Source organism: Amphiprion ocellaris, chromosome 4, assembly GCF_022539595.1.
Source record: "Amphiprion ocellaris isolate individual 3 ecotype Okinawa chromosome 4, ASM2253959v1, whole genome shotgun sequence".
Classification (NCBI taxonomy): domain Eukaryota; kingdom Metazoa; phylum Chordata; class Actinopteri; family Pomacentridae; genus Amphiprion; species Amphiprion ocellaris.
Genome location: NC_072769.1, coordinates 38,032,107 through 38,051,179, shown reverse-complemented (window position 1 = coordinate 38,051,179; position 19,073 = coordinate 38,032,107). Strand labels below are relative to the sequence as shown.

The window sequence follows — 19,073 nt, the reverse complement described above, 5'->3', positions numbered from 1 at the left end:
GACCTTTCCAGAATTCCAGCTTTATTGTGACAGTTCATACAGACATCACCAGCCCTCTGTAACAAGCAGAAACCCTTCAGCCAACTGAAGTGAAGCTACACTGACTGTTACCTCCTGGACACCCAGAGCCTGGAATCAGCTGTCAGTAAACACCATGAAGCTCGGCCATCCCTGAACAGGAGGGACTGTGGTTGAATCTCAGTAGTCTTTCCCTGTTTCCTCACATTTGTCAATTAAAGGAATCAAAAAATCTCATTGAACTGGAACCTGTGGAAAAACACTCTATAAAGCCTCAATGCGGTTCTCGTGAAAAGTGTAATTTGCCTTCTCTTGCATCAACAGTCCTATTTACAAATGGCCATCTACCCTGCCTGGCTGGCTGCACACGCTGCTGATTCTCTACAAACCAAGAAGTCATCAATAATTATTAAAAATAAGCTTCACATCAAGAGCAAAAAGGTAAAACCCAAAGCAGGCAAATTCATAAATCAGTTAGGTCACTTTTCTGCCCAGATTGACACAGCAATGCCAATCTGGGGGGAAAAAAAAGAACAAGGCCGTTATTGAACATAAGCTGGGCCACTGCTCTGAATATTTTAGACATCGATCCAAAAACCTGTTTATTCATCAAGAGGTCCACATGTCACCATGTGGGCTGAATTCACAGAGATGTAAGGTATCCTCAACCACAAAAGCACTAAATTACAGCAGCGGTCCAAGTGACGGACTGGGAGGAACTCTTACCTCTCCAACAGAAACAATAATACTGAAATAGAACATTTCAATATGCAGTAAGCCAATATATTGAAATATACCTATTTCATAATATATTTCAATATACAAATCAAATATATAAGAAAAAAGTCACATACCATACAGTGAGGTGACGATGAAGTTTTGTAAAGACTGATGGGACATTACTGAACCCTGGACAGTGGGAAAAAGACATAATGAGTTGTTGCCTAAGTTTTAAATATATTGATTAGCCTTTTACCTGAGTGTGGGCTATTGTCTCCAAAGGGAAAAAAAAACTGTTGTGTTCAAATTTGTGTTGTCTCACATTCACACACGTGTACTCGTATCACACACAAAAAGGTACAGCTAAGAGGCTCGCAGGAGTACCGCTTTAAATAGTTGATATAAACACACCCAAAATCAAGTCTTTTTCTAAAATGATAATTATCTTTGGAGAGAGAAAGAGAGAGAGAAATGAAATCTATAAAGAGATCAGAGCTCCTTTCCATATCTCCACCTGTCCATGTGGCAGGAGCCTCCTGAAACCTCTCAGAGTTTCTGGGTGGAGTGTTCCAAGGAAATGAAGAGCGTCCAACAAGTTAGTCTTTTTTTGTCGTTTTTCTTTTTTTTTCTTTGCATAGCCAGACAGTGGGCATGGCCACTGCAACCACAAGAGGAGTTATTTTTTCAAGGACAGCTGTCATTACATGTGGGGAGCCTTGGTCCATGTGTACCCCTGTATACCAGCTGGCCTGGGGATGTGTAGTTGCTCTGCCTCAATGATGCAGCATCCTGCTCACAAGGTGGACTCTTTCTGGCGCTCGCGTCCGTTACACGTCTTCTTGACTTTGGAAATTCCCTCCAGTGCTCCCGACTCTGTCACTCTGCACAGAAACAAAGACAATCAACAGTTACATAATTCTTCCACTTGTACTGCTCAAAGCTGGGAAAAACATGAAATAATATTCCAATACTTATGATGCAAGAAAAACAAACTCATTACATGACACTAAGGCTCACAGAATCACTAGTTTCTTTTAAATCACTCCTTAAAACCTATTTTCTTACTTGCTTTATGTGACTTCTATCTTTATTGCTTTAGTTTTTGTTGACTTTTGCTTCTGCAGTTTGTTCTTGTCTTTTCTTTGTTCACACGTCTATATGGTGTTTTTTTTTTTTATAAGCTACAAGATGTATCATAGTCAGTCAAAACCACAGCTGAGCATTTCCTTCTTGAAATTGCAGCGTAACAATGAGTCTCAAAAACACACACTCAGACGGGGTTTTATACACAACAGACCAAAGGCTTGCAAGGCGAGGCTTTCTGTGTCATTATTCTTCTTCAGAATCTGTTTCTGGTTCGAACAGGTTTGGCTGAATTACTTCATTACTTTACTCCACACATTGTAGAGGAAGCCACAGAGTAGAGTTACATTTAAGCCATTTTAAGGAAGGAAGGGAATTATTTCAAGGCAAAAATGTAATGTCTGACTTTGATATATATAGAAGAGCTTTTAGGGGTTACATCAACAACTGGAGAGGGACTTCTGGGTATTTTATCAATCTATTTTATCAAAACACAAACGGTTAAAGGTAACTATCTCCATGACATGATCCTTTATCCAAGTGCACTGTACAGACACTGTGGAAGGCATTTAGCTGAGATAATCCTCAGTGAAACAGAAGGAGTAAAAACTACACAAGTCATTCTGGAGTTTAAAAGGGGAAAAAGAAGATGCAGGCTCGTACAGACGTGTGCGCTTACACTTCATCCATCTCTACGTCCTCCTCATCCTGGGGAAGCTGGAGGTAGGGGTTATTGGACGCCGGTCGGAACTTGTAGCCCGTCAGCACAAAAAAGATCAGAGTAGACACTTCCACCAGAAACTACAAAAAAACAGTGTGTGTGTGTTAAATAACGTGGACAGGAAAGATTATTAAGATGTGCACCAAAGAAAACATGGATAATGTTCACAGCTGGCTTACAGCTCAACACTTGCTAACGGCATCCAGTCTAAACCTGACAGCCAACATCACATTTATTGTCCACATAAACAAATTTCCTCCCAGTCAGATCACAGTTAACCTTACATGACTAAATCTTAGTCCCTGTGCTGTTCCTCACTCTTTAGGTAATGCTAATATCCTGTCAATCCCGTGATGAATTAAGGGTGTTCTTGACCATTTGTAATGAAGCAATAAAAGGCTTTAAATAAGTAACGTGTATTTAACACTATACTGACATGTATTAGGAAATTATGTCCAGTCATTGTTGATTCATAGTGAGACACAGAACATTATTATTATTATTATTATTGTCTTACCTCGTAACACCACTGCCACTGGAAAGGCATAGTGATCTTCAGCAGAATGGCTATGATCCTCGTGAAGTAGATATAACACACAATCTAAAAATTAAAAACAAACATAATTTAAGTGACAGTACAAAGGTGGCATTTAAATGCTTGAAATAATCCAGGGTTCATTCTACACTACAAGCTTCCCATAACTTTCCTGCTTTAATACAGTATAATACATACAATTTCTAAAAGCTCAGAGAGCATGTGTGGTTGTTAGCAAAGCTTTTGTTCTGGCTCTGCAGCAGTGACTCTGCTGAATCAGAGGCCTGGAGAGGCCTTGCCAAATGCTGTGACTCAGTTTAATTCACTGTTTGAATAAAGCTTAATACCAGATAATAAAAACAGGCTGATGAAAAATATTACAGCAAAGTCAGCAACATCATCGACAACTTCAGTTTCAACGTTAGTAAACTAATACTGTGGTTGGCAACTTTAATTTCACTGGCAAATTACATCTGTAAACTATCTGCACCTATTTATTTATATCACTACACATCTAAGCACATCCTCATTTGCACATTATGTTCATTTGCATATTTTTGTATCACTCTCATATATATTGTTCAATTTTTCTTTCTATATTATATCTTATTCTATTTTATTACCTTCACTTTATACCTGACCTAATATTCTGTGTTGTCTAGTTGTTTATCCCTTGTTGTTGAAAACCCAGCTGCTGTAACAACAGAATTTCCCTCTGGGGATTAATAAAGTCTGTCTAAGTCTAACCTAGCAATGGTCATATCGTGCAAATGAATGGAAGGTCAAAGACAGAAAATAAAGTACAACAGAGCTCAAGTCTTTCTTACCATCACATAATAATGCCGGAAGAGTTTGAGCTTCTCCAAATTCATGGCGGCTGAAAGAAACAAACCACACTGACACATGAATTTCCAACTCTACAACTCAGAAAATCTTGTGGCTGTAGCTGATCAAGAGTCTCACCTTTGCCGTCAGTGCTAGATGCCTCCTGTAGGTGACGGATTGACCTTTAAAGATGGAACATTTTGAAGAATATAAATTATATGTGCAAACTAATGGAAAATGTTATTTACCATTACTGGACAGTGCATTTACATGGTCTATGCACTTCATTTCATTTTTAATGGCAAATAAAAAAGAATTCATAATCAATGAAGCCTCTTTCCATTAATGTGAGACATCTGAATGTGCTGGCTTAGTGTCTGCAGGAGCACTCTGGACACGTTTCCATAAAAGGCTGCATGCAGTCACATTAACAGATACAGTGGTGGAAGAAAGTTTTTGGACACCCCATACATTTGCATGTATATTGTATTAAGAATCACTCTTAGGTGCACTCTTCAAGGGCACCTAAGTTCCATAATACTAAACAAATACTACAAAAGCCGTTAAAAACTTAAAATTGCTTGGTTCCATAAAAGTAAGAAATTTGAGTACTGGGTCATTTTGGTAGAACTTAGTTTTGTTAGTTTTTCTGGTAAACAATAAATAAGAAAAACAGCATTTGTACCCGTTTGTGTCTGTATAATGCAGCCACACCTTTTGAAACACAAAAAAGATTTTTCCACAATTATTTCATGACAATATTTGAGATTGTGTAAAACTTTAACGGTGTCCGAATACTTTTTTCCACCGCTGTAAGCGCGTTCCTGGAGAATCAAACAACACCAGGATCCACACAAGCGTCTCTGAAGGGAGACAGTTACATGCATATGGGACAACAGCAAAGTCCTGAATGATTTCTAACTATAAACTGTCTCCAACATGGAGACAACATTGTTTCGGATTTAATGGTAATGATATTGTGTGCGTTTTTTCACTTCAAACATGTGAGCTGTCACTTGAACTCACAGTTTGTCAGCTACAGTTAAATCATTTGCTACATAGCTGTCATTGTCAGGTTGAGTCTGGAGCTCCATCACAGCTGTCTGAATACTATTGTACTGTTCATATAGCAGTAGTCACATTATCATCACACATAAAGAGAAATTTTAGTGTTTGGAACAGAAATAAACTAGAATACCAATTATTTGGTCAGTTCGATAAACTTGCTTTGAGTCAAGATTTAGTCTTCTGTTTATTATTAATAAAAGTCACTAGGATGTACAGATCAATCTAATGTGTGACAAATATTACAAGCCTACAAAGGGTTCCTCTATCACTGCCATGGTTGAATAAAGCCGTGAAGAACAATAATGTAAATCTCAGTCTGAATGACAGAATGACATCACTTTAACGGACTGCAGAGGCCAGCGTTCACTTCCCTGTCTTGTTTTGTAATCTTACATTTGAGAGACTGAAATTTTGAGGTGCTTTCCAAACTATTCCACAGAGTAGCGGTGAACCTCAGCCATGGTTCTACTTGTGTTGTACTGACTGGTGATGCCAATTATCCAGTGTAGCACTACATTTACATTTAGGGCTGGACCTGAATATTTGAACATTCGGTCGTGAGGGTGGTATCCGAATATTTATTTTGAGACCCGAATATTCGAATTTCAGTCCCCTCACCCCTCCCCGTCAGATAATGTCGCACGATCGGTATTCGTCTCGTCAATTCGGCCGATGTCCCCCCCCGTCGGACGTTACGATATGAACCGAACAGAATACTCAGCTTGTCCCAACCTCCCCTGTTGGACGGTGCGAACCGAACCGAATATTCGGATATTTGTCATTAATCGGGGCCGAACATCCAGAGCCCAGAAACTGCTATTCGGGCCAGCCCTATTTACATTCTAGCATTACTTCTGGTCCCTTGCTAGTCTTTCCTATTGCTGTCAGGCGGGAAATTCTGTTTTTACCTACAAAGCACAATGAAAACGGAGGACTTTGTGTCCTATACTCAAACTGCCAAACTCTGTCATCATAACCAACCTCAATGGAAACAGCTTATACATTATCCCCAAATCTAGTCTTCATTCAATTTTCAATGAATGTTTAAAAATGGAAACTGTAACTGATACAGTTTGGACAGATCATATGCACACACTGACCAGACAACAGGGAAAAGGATGGCTCCACAGCAGATGAGGTCGACCAGAAAGAGGATCTCCTTCCACAGATTGTATTCACTGGAGCCTTCCTCTGTAGACTCAATGATGATGTAGGCGACATTAGCGAGGACCTGGTGGATGGAAGGTCAGTGATTCATCTGAACATTTTCACAGTGAAAATATCAACAATAAACATCACACAAATGTCCTGTTTGTCATGCACACACATACAGTACCTGCAGAGGAATGACAATCATGAAGATCTTCTTCTCCTTGTCAGACAAGATGTATTTAACGAAGGCCCAGCCAGTGCCGATTAGAGCCAGTGTGATGAACAGGAGGGCACCTTTGAGCCTGGGAGGTACATGAAGATAGGCTTTAGTGGAAAAAAAAGAAAATAAAAAATACACTAGATAGCATATCCTGCAGAAGTTGTACTTACAGATGTGTTATATAATACATGACAGCCCAGCCTTCAATAGGATGCCCCTCAGTGTTGATGAAGTGATAGTTGATCTGAGAGAGACAGAGAGAGCAGCTAAATGAAAGGACAGAAGCCAAACGAGATAATAATCTGCTCTGTAGTGACGGTGTACTTACACTGTGGAAAACCAGGGAAGCGGACTTGGTGAACGCCAGTGCTGCCATGAGCCAATGGATCTTAAACACGCTGTACCTGTGAGGAGGTGAATATGGAGAGATGTTTAAATGTTTCACACACTACTGAATGTTTACATCCTTGTCAGTCATTGTTTTGTTGTTTATTGAGGTCTCTTACACTCCCAGCTGAGTCCAGTGTGGGCGGCTTTTGGCACCTTGCAGTAGTTTTTGAAAGCTTATTTAGATTTATGTTTTAATATCTGGCAGTAAAAACTATTAACTGGAAAAAAAAATCAGACAGAATCACTAGCATTTCTTTATATTTACTGCACAGTCCTGCTGATAAACACCAGTTTATGTTTTGGCTAAACAAAAATTCACGAGCAAGGACCACAACCTCAATAATGTGCCAATTATATATATTGATTGTCTAATTGAGAACGTTGGTGAAGATTTTTGAGCAATAGATACGACTGACCATTTCATTGAACTGTGATCAGTTTGGTTTTCTGATGGTTCCTCAGTGCTTCTAGTGTCATTTGGCAGGCTTTCTGAGGTGACCTGAGCTTGGTCATCAATGATTCCAGATGTTTGTAGGTCTCCTGGATGGAGAGAATCTGCTGGAACTGGACTTAAGAGGTTCTCCTCAGATGAACTGACAGACAAGAGGTCCACGCAGAAGATGGTTGAAGAGAGTTACGTTTGAATTTTGCGACTTTAGACTTAACGTTAGGCAAAGCCTGGAGCTTAGAAAGTGTTGCGGCGTAGCGTTTTGTAGATGCAAGCACAGAAAATTACAACAAATAGGTGTGGAGAGCTGGTAGGTATTAATAGACATATGACAGGAAAGGGAGTCGTTGAGAGGTGGTACTGCACCTAAATTTCACATAAAAGTGTCTTCTTTTAAAAAGTAATCCTCAGTATATTTGGTGAAGGTTTTGGGCCAACAAAAGGAAGTCTGCAGGACTGTTTAATAATAATGTGACAACGAAAGACTGACCTCGAGCATCGACTACACGAAAAGCATTTCTGCTGCATTTTTCATTCGTTCATCTGATACATATTTGATGGAGCAGAAACATTCCCACCTTTGTTTATCCAGTTGTCAACAACTTGCAATTCATTTGGGAAGCATATTTTGAGTCTAAAAGTCATTTGTATTATGCACATAACTACAGTGACCATTGGTTGTCTGAGGAAACACTGCTACATTGGTTACAAAATGCTGTTTAGTGGGAAGTTACTGAACAAGAAACAGAACATGATCATGTTCCTGTCAGAATAAACCCATCTGATTCTGTAACCTGTAGCTGTGAGATAACAATTTCCTTTTTTTAGGTAAGGGTACATGCATTGTAAAAGCAAAACCTCAGCAATTCAGGGCATTTAAAATCAATTTTGCTTGTCCAACTAGTTGTTCTACACAGGATTTTTTTCCTTTTCTTGTTTTTAGCAGAGTTTTATGATTCCTTGAGTTTAGGCTGTATGTCTGAAGAAAACCATGCTAGGGGTAAGATAATATGAACTAACAAAATATTTCAGACGATTTTGGATGGAACTAGATAGAACTGACTGGACAGTGATTTAGGAATGCATGTTTCTGTCAGAACGAACTGTGATAGTTCTGTTGATAACATGACTCTTCAAACTGTGGCACCATCAAGTCAAAATTTTCATCTGTCTGTTCTTTGGTTTACACCGACATATCTGCAAAACTAATGACATTTCCATCAGCCTATGCTGGACTTAGCATTTAGTGCTAATTTGCAAATGTTAGCATGCTAATGATCCAAGTTAAGACAGTTAACATAATAAACATCATGTCTGTTACATCAGCATATAAGCACTGTTATTGTGAGAGTGTTAGTCTGCTGCCAGTAACTGATAAAGCTCAATACAACAACGTGTCTAAATGACACAGCTGCTAGCATGACTGCATAACCTTAGTCTTGTTTCAGTGTAGAGACATGCAAAGACAACATGACTACAAATTGTCCTACCACACAGTCTGTGAAGTGACTGGGCAATTTTAAATAAGGTGGCTTAAGCTTGTTGTCACAATACAGTAAGTCTTCATGTTTGTGCGCCAGTGTGCATGTGTACCTGTGCTTCATGAGAGTGTACACCCAAACCAAGGCAGCAGTGAAGAAGACTCCAGCCATACAAATGTAAAGGCGAGACAGAGGAATTTCAGCTGCAGACAGGTAGCCACCTGGATTCTTCTCTTGCACTTCCACCTGTAGTGCAAACATTCAGGATGAGACATTCTGCAGCAGTACAGACAAGCAGGAACACAAACAAACTCGGCTCACCGTGAATGAGTAGGGCTGTTTGACTGCAGGGAACTTGTTCTGACAGTAGTGGAACTTGAGGCTGTACAGACCCTGAGCCTTCGGACCAATCTCCAGGTGGAACTGGAGAGGAAGGACAGAAAAAACGCTTCACTAAACATTCAAGCCAATCAAACACTGCATCCCATCACCTATAATGGGAGAAAAAAAGGTGTACTTACACTAAAGTTGTAGGTGCCGTTAACTTGGTCCAAAGCTAAAGTCAGCTGGGTTTGCTTGTCCAGCTAGAAGAAAATACAGATTAGAAACCAATTTCACAAATAGATCACACAACAAGACACACCGAGACCTCTTACATGGAATATATTTCCCTCCACTTTCTTAGTTTCAACTACAGGGTTTGGTTTTTCTTCTGTCTTATCTCCTTCGTTCTGACCCACAGGATCCTGTTTCTTGCCGTCAGCTTTTGAGTGCTCATCTGGCTTGATGTCATCGGGCTTTTTGTTCACATTGTCTTTTGGTTTATCTTGGGCATCAGCATCAGGAATCTCCCTGGCTTTCCTCTGACCTAGAGGACACAAATGCAAGTACAAAGCAGAAAAAGTTCAGAGTGGAAACGGTTTAAACTGATTCTATCATTCATTCTGGTGCTTAGATATGAGAGCAAAGGCCAGTAAAATGCTGATTTTATAGTGAGAACAACACTAACCTGTAGTAGCTTCAGCCTTTGGCTTTGCTGTCAAGATGTTGTCTTGGTTACCCGTAGCTTTCATACTGACACTACACAAACACAGTCGATTTTCACATTAGGCTGTCACAGCACTGTAATACACATGTCTAAATACTAGTGCTGAAGTACAGTCACCTGAGGCCTTCGAAATTGAAAACAAAAAGAATGAGAGGCTCATCATTGGCTGACTTGGGAACACTGAGCGGGCATGTCTCCGTCTCCTCTGCCTAGAGGATTCAAACAAGCACAATGAACAGTCAGACATTGACATTTCAGCATTTCACCACTAAATCTACCCTGTGCTATGAATAATCTGCTCTACAATGTCTTGTATTAAATGTTTTATAACTGTGAATGTATTTTAAGTGTTATTGGAACTAGTATGGCTAGTTCTCAGAAATATTGATGATTTGATGCACTTACTGTGTAGGACAAAACTCCATTAACACGGGACCTGGACAGACTGAAACCCACCTAAAGAAAATGTAGATGTAGTCAGTGTATTCAAAGGCATATTATCTCTAGTATAAATACAACATGGCATTCTCCATTGCTCATTCCCAACTGAATGTAGGCTTGCTCCATATTGTGATCATTCATGGTTTTCCACAGTGACCAAAGTAAAATTATCTTCCAAAATATTACAATAATAACATGATCATATTAGCAGCAAGCTGAAGGTTTGTCTAGACATTTATTCTTGCTTATTCTTGTGCTTGGAGAGCAGCAAATAGAAATTATTTTCATTACAGACACATTTTCAAATACTTTTCTCAGTAATAATATTAATAATAATCACTTTGTAAAAATGTCAAAAGTTAAAATTTACATTGTTAGATTACTTTTTTAACTTGGAAAAACACAAAGATATCTGGATGATTACAATACATAACAAGCTGAAACCAGCGATTGTTGGCCTTGTTTCTCCAGAAGTGCCTGAAGTCACTGTTATTTATATAGCACACATAGCACAAGTCCTATAAAAGGAAGAGGACCAAACTATTCACAAGTATTACTTTGGCTTTCCTGAATACTTTCTGACATCATACCTCTGCCTGAGCCACTTAAGGCCTAATTCCATGATGTAAATTTGTAAAAAATAAAACAAAAAAATAAGAACAGATTACAAGTATATTGTTTACTTTTGTTTCAAGGCCTAGTAAATGGGGGAAAATGCTGGCCACTATATTTAAACTTGTGAATATTTATACCAGCTGGACGGCGTCTGTGAGCGTCACTCAGTAAATTATAATGCAGTGTGCGTGTTTGCTACAATGAAGATGTGCAATGGTGTGGCACACTCATGTGTTTCTTAAAATAGGTTTTGGACATTAAGATGGAGCTCTGTGGCATCACCTTTGGTTACACAGCCAGTACTTGTGAAGGATCATTGTACCAAATGTGTTCACTGCACTATAATTTACCTAAAGTAACTCCCACAGAGACACTGTCTAGCTGGTGTAAATACTCACAAGATAAAATACAGTAAGTAGTAAACATAGCAAGTAGTAGTATATTTTATCCATAACCATTTGGAAGCACGTCATTACTTCTGCTGACATCTACACTGATAGATGAAACAACCCCTACAAACACACACAGACTAAAAGCACAAACCCTTCTTACCGGGGATGCGGAGTAGTTCACCCTTTGTGATGGAAGTCGCAGGGAATGCAGGTTGACATCCAGAGTCCCGTTAGCGTAGAAACCAAAGTTGTTGAGGTCGACGATAGACCGAGTTTCATTCTGGAAAGAAAAACAAAAACAAGTGGAGCTGAGTTGTTGTGATGAACTGTTCAGTCGTTAAACAGTAAAATGGAGCTCCTCCATCCATTATTATACGCATTCAATTAAACTTTTCTTCAAACTAACTTCCACAATGTCACACCAACTCGACATTATGTTTGGACAGTCATCCGTCACTGACGCTAATTAAAGCCTACTAGCTAGCTAATCAAACACCGTTTGGAGGACTCTTAGCTTTAGCTCGGTAGCTAACGGTGACACAAGACTAGTTTGTCGCCTTACCTTCAACGTGAGCTTGTGTTTCCTTGCTTTGCCCCCACACAGTAGCATTAGGAGTAAAAATCCAACCCAAAAACAGCTTCTGTGTGCCACAGCCATCACCAGGCAAAGACCAACTTGCTAACGGTAACCAAGTGCTAATGTTAGCGAGCTACAATCCTGCCAGATGGCTAAATAGCAAGCTGGCTAGCAGTCTGAACGATAAACGAAGTCAGCCTCTGGGATGTTAATCTTCAAATCTAATGCAGCAACACTTAAATAACGTCGTTCACTGTCAGACTGTAACCGTTAACATTATGTTATCCGATTCTTTGGTGCCTTCATCGCGTAAGGTAACAGCTTGTAGATAGCCAGATCTCGCTTCCTGGTGTTGCACACAAGAACAAGATGCTAAGCAAGGTGCGGACACAAACGTCAGCTGCCGCCGGTCCACAGCCGTTTCACCGCCGCAGATCTGTGTAGTGGGACCACACTGCGCAGCCGAGCTACGAAAACAGAAGGAATGTGAGTTACAAAAGGTCTCCAAGTGAAGAATCCACCACCGTGCCTTAGTTTTCTGTGAAAACAATGGAGTTTCTCACTTCCACGGTTGTGACTGTACCTTATACTAGCTGTCCTAGAAGTGGTCACGTGGTCTATCTTCGACCGTGAGCTTCCGGCTCACATTGAATGACCGTCCACGTCGGATGAGGTCTCCGTGTTGCCATGTCCACACAGATCAATGATGATCAACCCTTTGACACGTGGAACTTCTCCTTTTTTTGTATTTTACGTTAATGAGTTATTGTAGTTAAAATAAGATACTGACAAATTATATTTTTTCCCTTAAACAAACTTACTGCGTGTGCCACTTTTCTAATGTTCAGATTTGATCAATTTAATGGACAAAATAAAAAAAAAAGAAAATCCATTACTGTTTTAAGGTTTTCCTCATTTATTTATTTATTTTATTTTTTTGTATTTTTGGAAGGCACAAAGCAGTGGTAAGTAACACCTTGTGTGCAGCAAATGTTTATGTAAATACGCCAAATCTGTCAAATTACAGATTGTACCTGACTACAAAGGTTTCCAGATACACTGTATATGGGTCAATATTTAACTGGGGGACTTTTGAAGTCCATGGGATATATCTTGCATACATTTTTTATTAAAAGTAAAAATAAAAAACAAACTACTGCTTTATGTTCGTTATGATCGTGTCTTTACAAATTCCAATATCTCTGTTACTCTGATTTTATCCAGAATGAACAAATCTATTTTTTATAACCTCAAATAAAAATAATAATTTATGAGGAGGAAAATCATTCTGAATTGTGTTCATTATGTCATAAAACTGTCACTTCTTTCCCATATGTTAATTTATTTGATAGCAACATTTAAAAAGTAAACGAAATTTCTCTCAAATGCATAAAATGAATTTCGCATAATTTGTTTTACACTGAGGCCACTGTATCCAAGTGATATCACATCACTGTGATCCAGCTCCATCTGCAGACACCAGGTGGAAATACAACCCAACCATCAGATAACTCTGTACACAGCATCTGACAGCTGCTTAAATCAGCAGCAACACTAGAGTTGTTCAACCACCTTCAGGTGTCAGTAATGGATCATCACAGCAGGGAAATATGTGTAAATAATGCAAAGGCTGATGGATAAAGTCCATACTGTCTCATTCATGCTTGCACTGAAAACACTAATGTTACTATTGATGCCTGTACCTTTTCTACTGGAACAAGTCAGAACATCTGGTCTAAAAAAGGCCTATTAATAATACAATATCCACAACACTGTCATGAGAATTAAATGAAATATTAATATATTTTATATAAAATCTATCATACTTATAATTAATCATAAAATCCATGTATTCATTAAGCTGCATTTTTCCCCAGCAGTATTTCTGTAACTGTGTCTCTGTTTTCACTATTACTGCTGATGTCGGCCTTCCCCCCTCAGGACTAAACTCATCTTGAAGATTTTAACTTCATCCATTTGTATACAAATACAAAACAAATAACAAAACAATGTTAAATTTAGACTGGCTGCAGTTGTCATTTCATGTAATTTATATGCAAATAAAGTATTTATTCTACATGTCTGTATAGAGAAGTTACTGTAATGTACAAAAGTGTTTATATTTTGAATATCTTTATTTACATATTATATCCATCCATCCATCCATCCATCCATCCATCCATCCATCCATCCACCATCCATCCATTCATCCACCATCCATCCATCCACCATCCATCCATCCATCCATCCATCCATCCTGTACTCATGTAGAAGTGGTCCAAAATAAAATGTAAAAGCTTATCAAGTTTACTTTATGTTATGTCCTCACTTTGGGTCCATCCTGTCAGTTCTGGGGGCCACTCATGCTCTGCTCTAAATATTTAGTGCCATCCATCCACCCACCCACAAATATCATAATATTCAGAACTGGTCCTCAAAACTAAAAAGGAACAGAGAGGAACCTAACATGGAGCGTAGGAGGGAGGAGAGAATATGTTGTGGCACATTGTAGGTTGGTACTTCATTGATCCCGAGGGAAATTTAAGAAATGAGATCAATACGACCCATGGACCAGTTTTTTCATCACCAGACCAAGGTGACATTTGAAAAATTGCAGAAAAATTACATTCAAATCACCTAATTAAATCTATGAACTAGAAAATAAAAAGCAGCCACACAACAATCAGACATAAAGCACAAGGGATGCTACATGTGTTTTATTAAAAATCAAACAGATTTAACTTGTCCACTGACAGATGTCAGCAAGGTGGACGAGGTTAAATACAAAAACTGGCAATACTTTACATTAAGTTCCTTTATTTAGCATGCAGCAAGTATTATGTAAATACTGAATAAATGCTTTTAATGCTGATGTCCTCACAACCTTTTTCCAGTGTGTCAGCTAACGGTGAAGGCCATTGTTTGAACAGAAAATACAGTAAAGCAGTTCCAGTAATAATGTAAACCATATCTTCATGGGAGACATTATAGCAAATTCTGTACAGTAAAAACATATTTAAAATGCCCTCATGTCTGCTAATAAATACATTATAATGTGTTGTAAAGCATTTATCAAATATCTGTACCACGCTTACTGTACCTAAACAGTGGAACTAAAATGTAAAATGTTACCAAAAAAGATCTAAAGGTCTCCCACATGTGGATTTAAAGGTTTCCCTGATACCTGGATCATGTATTTGTATTTTGTAAAAAAACAAAAAAACAACTTAGAACATATAATGTGTTTTCTGTTCTAGTTGTTTTTTGGTTGGTGGATGGTTACATTCCATGATCCAGTGGTGCCGCTGGTGAGCGTCGGGGCGAAGATCACAGCACCTTGTTGAGCCATCATTGAGGCTCCAGGAGCTCCAGGAGCTGCAGCGGCAGCAGTGGGAGGACTCTGAGCAGAGCTGGAGGTGGAGGGTGCAGCTGGTCTCAGGAAGAAAAATACAAAAGCAAAAATGAGTCCAGACAGGTGATCACAGGCTGGCAAGAAGCAGATTTTTGGTTGAAGTAGAGTTTAAGAAACACTCACCAGCATACTTGTTCTTTAAGTCCTCTGCTAAATTGTTCTTGTACATCTTCTTCAGGATCTCAACAGTGAGGCTGACAGCCAACTCTTCACTGTAGGCCTCGGTCAGCTTGGACACAGTTACTGTCCGGGACGCTTTCTCCAGACGTGCCTTAGGAAATGGCTTACAGCTGTCCAAGTTCTTGATCGTGCAGAAAAACTGAAACGTTTTTAAGTCTTCGTCGATCAGCTCTTCCAGGGTGTCAAGGAGCAGCTCTTCAACCTGCATGTCTGCTCACTGAACAGGCAGAAAGAAGGAAAGTAGTTTTCAATTTACCTCATTAGTATTTGATTTTAAAGGAATAACTGACTAAACTTTGAGAAGATCTGTAATTTCTAATCTGAAATAGTCTCTTCAAACACTAATACCTGGAAAAGGGCTACAACAGTCAAAGACTCCAAGTCTGCTGCTATGAAATATTACTAACACATGAAGAAATAAAGTTGAGCATTTTGTCATGTTTTCAGGAATTAGTATTAATAAATGAATCATGAATTTATCCTTTTCAAGTCAAGTCGTTAAACAGGTTTTCTGCACAACCAGCAAACATTAGTGAGCCCTCTATCAGGGCAAAAACAAATAAAATCTACTGCTTAACATGTTAATAAGTTGTTTCATAAATACATTCTGCTTCAAATGTCCTTTTCCAGGGAGACGGTGGATGAAAAATGCATTGGATGAGTCTCACTGATGACCTACAGGGCACCTCAGTTGAAAATCCCACTTTATAAAGACGGGACTCCACGAAATAAAACAGGGCGGAAACCAAAGCAAGAGGGGCTGAGATGTCCTGACTTTCAGTTTGTGGAATGGATCAAGGGTTAAAAAAGGGAACATCTATAGTTTCCACAGAGCAAGTTCAGCATCTTTCATTGGACCCCAATCTTACTAACTCTCCATTTCAATGTTCAGCCCTTGACAGCGGTAAACAGCAGGGTTACATACCCTGCTGTCACTTCTGCCTTAGGGAAACAAAAGCAATCTCTGGGATAAAAACCAGGATAATAACATAAAATTTATGTCATAATAATAATAAATAGAGCTAAACAATAAGATAAATATGATAAAGTGCAAATGTCACTACTTCTTATTGAGCTCAGTGATGGCGACAGGAACAAAGCTGTTTTTATAACACTTTGTCCTGCACCTTGGGACTAAAAACCCCCGTCCAGAGGGAAGAAACTGAAATTCTCCCCTTAGCGGATGGCAGTGATTATTAAGAAGTGATAAAACCATCCTCTGTACCTGTTTACAGGGAGCTGGACAGGACTGTGACTCATTCATCAGGAGACTGGACCATCTCACTGTTTGGTTCAGTGACTTTTCCTCTGGAACAGAGGTCTGACTGAACCACGCCACCAAGCAAAAACATAAAACAACCAACAGTAAAATAGAGACAGAGTTCACTGTGGAGCCCCGAGGCTCTGGAATGATTTGCGTAAAGAAAACAGTTCAGCCAAGTCTCTGAAAGTCTCTTCCTATAACATGCTCTCTTCAGACAACCTTCACTGCTTTTATTTGAGTTGTGATTTTCTTTGATTTCTCTTTTACTTCTCTCCATGACCCCCTTCTTTAACACTGCTGGGTTTTGTAGTGCAGGTTGTGTTGTAAATTCTGATGATTTTATGACTTGTTTGTTCTGTTTAGCTGTCCTGCATTTCGACACGTTCTGCATTCTGTCATTGCATTCGTTTCCTGTTGGACTTCAGATAATGAGGAAGTCATTTACTAATATCAGCTGAACACAGCATCAATACAGCCAGTGCAAAAGATGACACATCTGGATACACAACTTTTGGTCCGAACTTCTACAACATGTTATTAAAATCAGTTCTCAGTTTAAAAAAAATAAATAAAAATTATGGCTCGTCAACTAACACAGACAGACAAACAGATCTGACTGAACCGTGAACTCCTTCATCTCCACATCAGCCTCAGTGGATCGATACTTTTCACATGATAAATAAATAAACAATGAATTAATTATCTAATTAATACAGCTGCAGAACCCCGCACAGATCCACACTGAGTTAAAACAGCGTCGACAGACCGTCATTATTCAGATCGTTGCTGAAAAAGAGAATCAGTTCTCAACTAACTTACCTGGTTAAATAAAGATTAAAGGTTAGATAAATAAATCAAACTACAGCTGAGACTCAGGCAGCATCTGATCACAGACACAGCGGAGACCAAAAACACCTTATTTATGATTCAAATCAAATCGCTTACCGTGTCACCAACAGCAATCTCACATAAACCGTGTGTCACCTGCAGACGAGAGCACGAAATGTCGACAAGTACTTTCGGTTCAACGAGTCAATCAGGAAGTTTGTCCAGAGCGCAGAAGTTATGAAAGCAGAGAGTGATTGAGAAATATGGGATTTCCTAAGTACAGTCAAAACGCAAATGAATTACATGTAGATCAGCAGCTGTAGTGAATTTTATCATCAATCACTTCTCCCCAGATGTCAGATATTACAAGAAAAGTGTGACTAAAAAGCAGAACAGGATTGTATTGATTATTTATTAATCATCAGTATATGTTGAACAGCCACCTGCATGTCAAGCTGCACTTCTGGTTTTAAATAGGGATCATTCCATTAAAAAACAGTCAGAGCCTCTGATCTGACCCCTTCAGAATCAGCTGATGTTTTTACACGCAGTAACTTTGGTGTATTTAATGAAGCTGAGCTAAATTTGACCTTGATACTTGAAATATTCTCTCAGTCTGCGTATTTAAGAGAATTGTCACAGAAAGAATCCTGTCAAGAAGATTAACCTGGTATCAAATGTAGATGAAATGCAGATGAAAATAAGAACTTCCAATTATGAATATATATATATATGTATATATATATATATATATATATATATATATATATATATATATGTATATATATATATATATATATATATATATATATATATATATATATATATATATATATATATATATATATATATATATATATATATATATATATATATATATACATGCACACATGTTTATATACATATACATACACAGACACACACACACACACACACACACACACACACACATATACAATGTTAACTTTTTATTTTTTCTGGAAGTTTAATGAATAAAAGTATATACAATTTCAAAATGTGCAATCTTATAGCTGTCAGATAAATCTAGTAAAGTAAAAAGTTGTTAAAAAAAAAGAGTAGCCTGGAATGAGAGTGAATGTATTTTGCTACATTCAAGCACTGCTCATATGATACTTAATTTAAGTTCCAGTGAAACCACCACATCCACTACTGAGCTGTAAGCATGAACACGGTATTATATTACAGTATATAAACTCAAGAATTCAACTAGAATTACATTGCAAAGCAGGACTTCACTGGTCTAAAATGAACTATAGCTCTGATAATATTAACATTAATAATAACACAACCAATAGCAGAAATGAACACATCGGGAGTGATGGAACCAAATACAGCAGCAGCAGGAGAGGTTTCAGTTAAAGGACTCAAAGCAGATGAAGACTGTCAAAGAGAGACTTTTTGCAGAAATGCTGCTCCCTCAGGGAAAGAAAGACGAGGTTAAGGAGAACCAATATGAGAGCAAATCTTTGACACTCTATCATCTTACTGACCTTGTTGTGCCAGTGTGAAGCTGAAATCTCTCAGCTCCATCTTCAAAAGCAGTCGTGAAAGCAGCATCTCAGGTCACTGAACAGGCGGAAGAGGAAACATAAGTGAAGAGTGAGAAGAGCGTCAGCAAAACAGCAGCACATTTG

At 38.6% G+C, this 19,073-nt stretch overlaps 2 protein-coding genes across 3 annotated transcripts; both read right to left on the bottom strand.

The window, feature by feature from the left end:
• LOC111578003 (protein GPR108-like) lies at positions 1 to 12,311 on the bottom strand. Of its 2 annotated transcripts, none has more exons than XM_023284567.3 (18): positions 11,720 to 12,311; positions 11,318 to 11,437; positions 10,115 to 10,165; positions 9,827 to 9,918; positions 9,671 to 9,741; positions 9,318 to 9,529; positions 9,183 to 9,245; positions 8,983 to 9,084; positions 8,774 to 8,907; positions 6,671 to 6,746; positions 6,513 to 6,586; positions 6,307 to 6,424; positions 6,071 to 6,201; positions 4,041 to 4,084; positions 3,905 to 3,954; positions 3,060 to 3,143; positions 2,485 to 2,622; positions 1 to 1,619 (listed from the first exon to the last, which is right to left on the bottom strand). In XM_023284567.3, the coding sequence occupies exons 1-17, from the start codon at positions 11,813 to 11,815 to the stop codon at positions 2,497 to 2,499; spliced, it is 1,644 nt and encodes a 547-aa protein (XP_023140335.2). In that variant the 5' UTR covers positions 11,816 to 12,311; the 3' UTR covers positions 1 to 1,619; positions 2,485 to 2,496. The 2 variants fall into 2 exon arrangements, with proteins under 2 accessions (XP_023140335.2, XP_023140334.2); XM_023284566.3 differs by having other exon boundaries at positions 2,501 to 2,622.
• A 2,125-nt stretch (positions 12,312 to 14,436) lies between these two features.
• si:ch211-114l13.9 (uncharacterized protein LOC796649 homolog) lies at positions 14,437 to 17,695 on the bottom strand. Its single transcript, XM_035954749.2, has 3 exons — positions 17,536 to 17,695; positions 15,270 to 15,543; positions 14,437 to 15,163 (listed from the first exon to the last, which is right to left on the bottom strand). Exons 2-3 carry the CDS (start codon positions 15,532 to 15,534, stop codon positions 14,988 to 14,990), a joined length of 441 nt encoding a protein of 146 aa, XP_035810642.1. The 5' UTR covers positions 15,535 to 15,543; positions 17,536 to 17,695; the 3' UTR covers positions 14,437 to 14,987.
• Between the last annotated feature and the right edge of the window lie 1,378 nt (positions 17,696 to 19,073).

Bases quoted from the DNA above. Each gene is read 5' to 3' on its own strand.
- LOC111578003 (XM_023284566.3), bottom strand. From the start codon at position 11,815: ATGGCTGTGGCACACAGAAGCTGTTTTTGGGTTGGATTTTTACTCCTA. The intron at 10,166-11,317 runs GTAAGAAGGGTT...CATTTTCTTTAG, and splicing joins TGAACTACTCCGCATCCCCG to GTGGGTTTCAGTCTGTCCAG. The intron at 3,955-4,040 runs GTGAGACTCTTG...TGTTTCTTTCAG, and splicing joins ATCTAGCACTGACGGCAAAG to CCGCCATGAATTTGGAGAAG.
- si:ch211-114l13.9 (XM_035954749.2), bottom strand. From the start codon at position 15,534: ATGCAGGTTGAAGAGCTGCTCCTTGACACCCTGGAAGAGCTGATCGAC. The intron at 15,164-15,269 runs GTGAGTGTTTCT...TCCTGAGACCAG, and splicing joins CTTAAAGAACAAGTATGCTG to CTGCACCCTCCACCTCCAGC.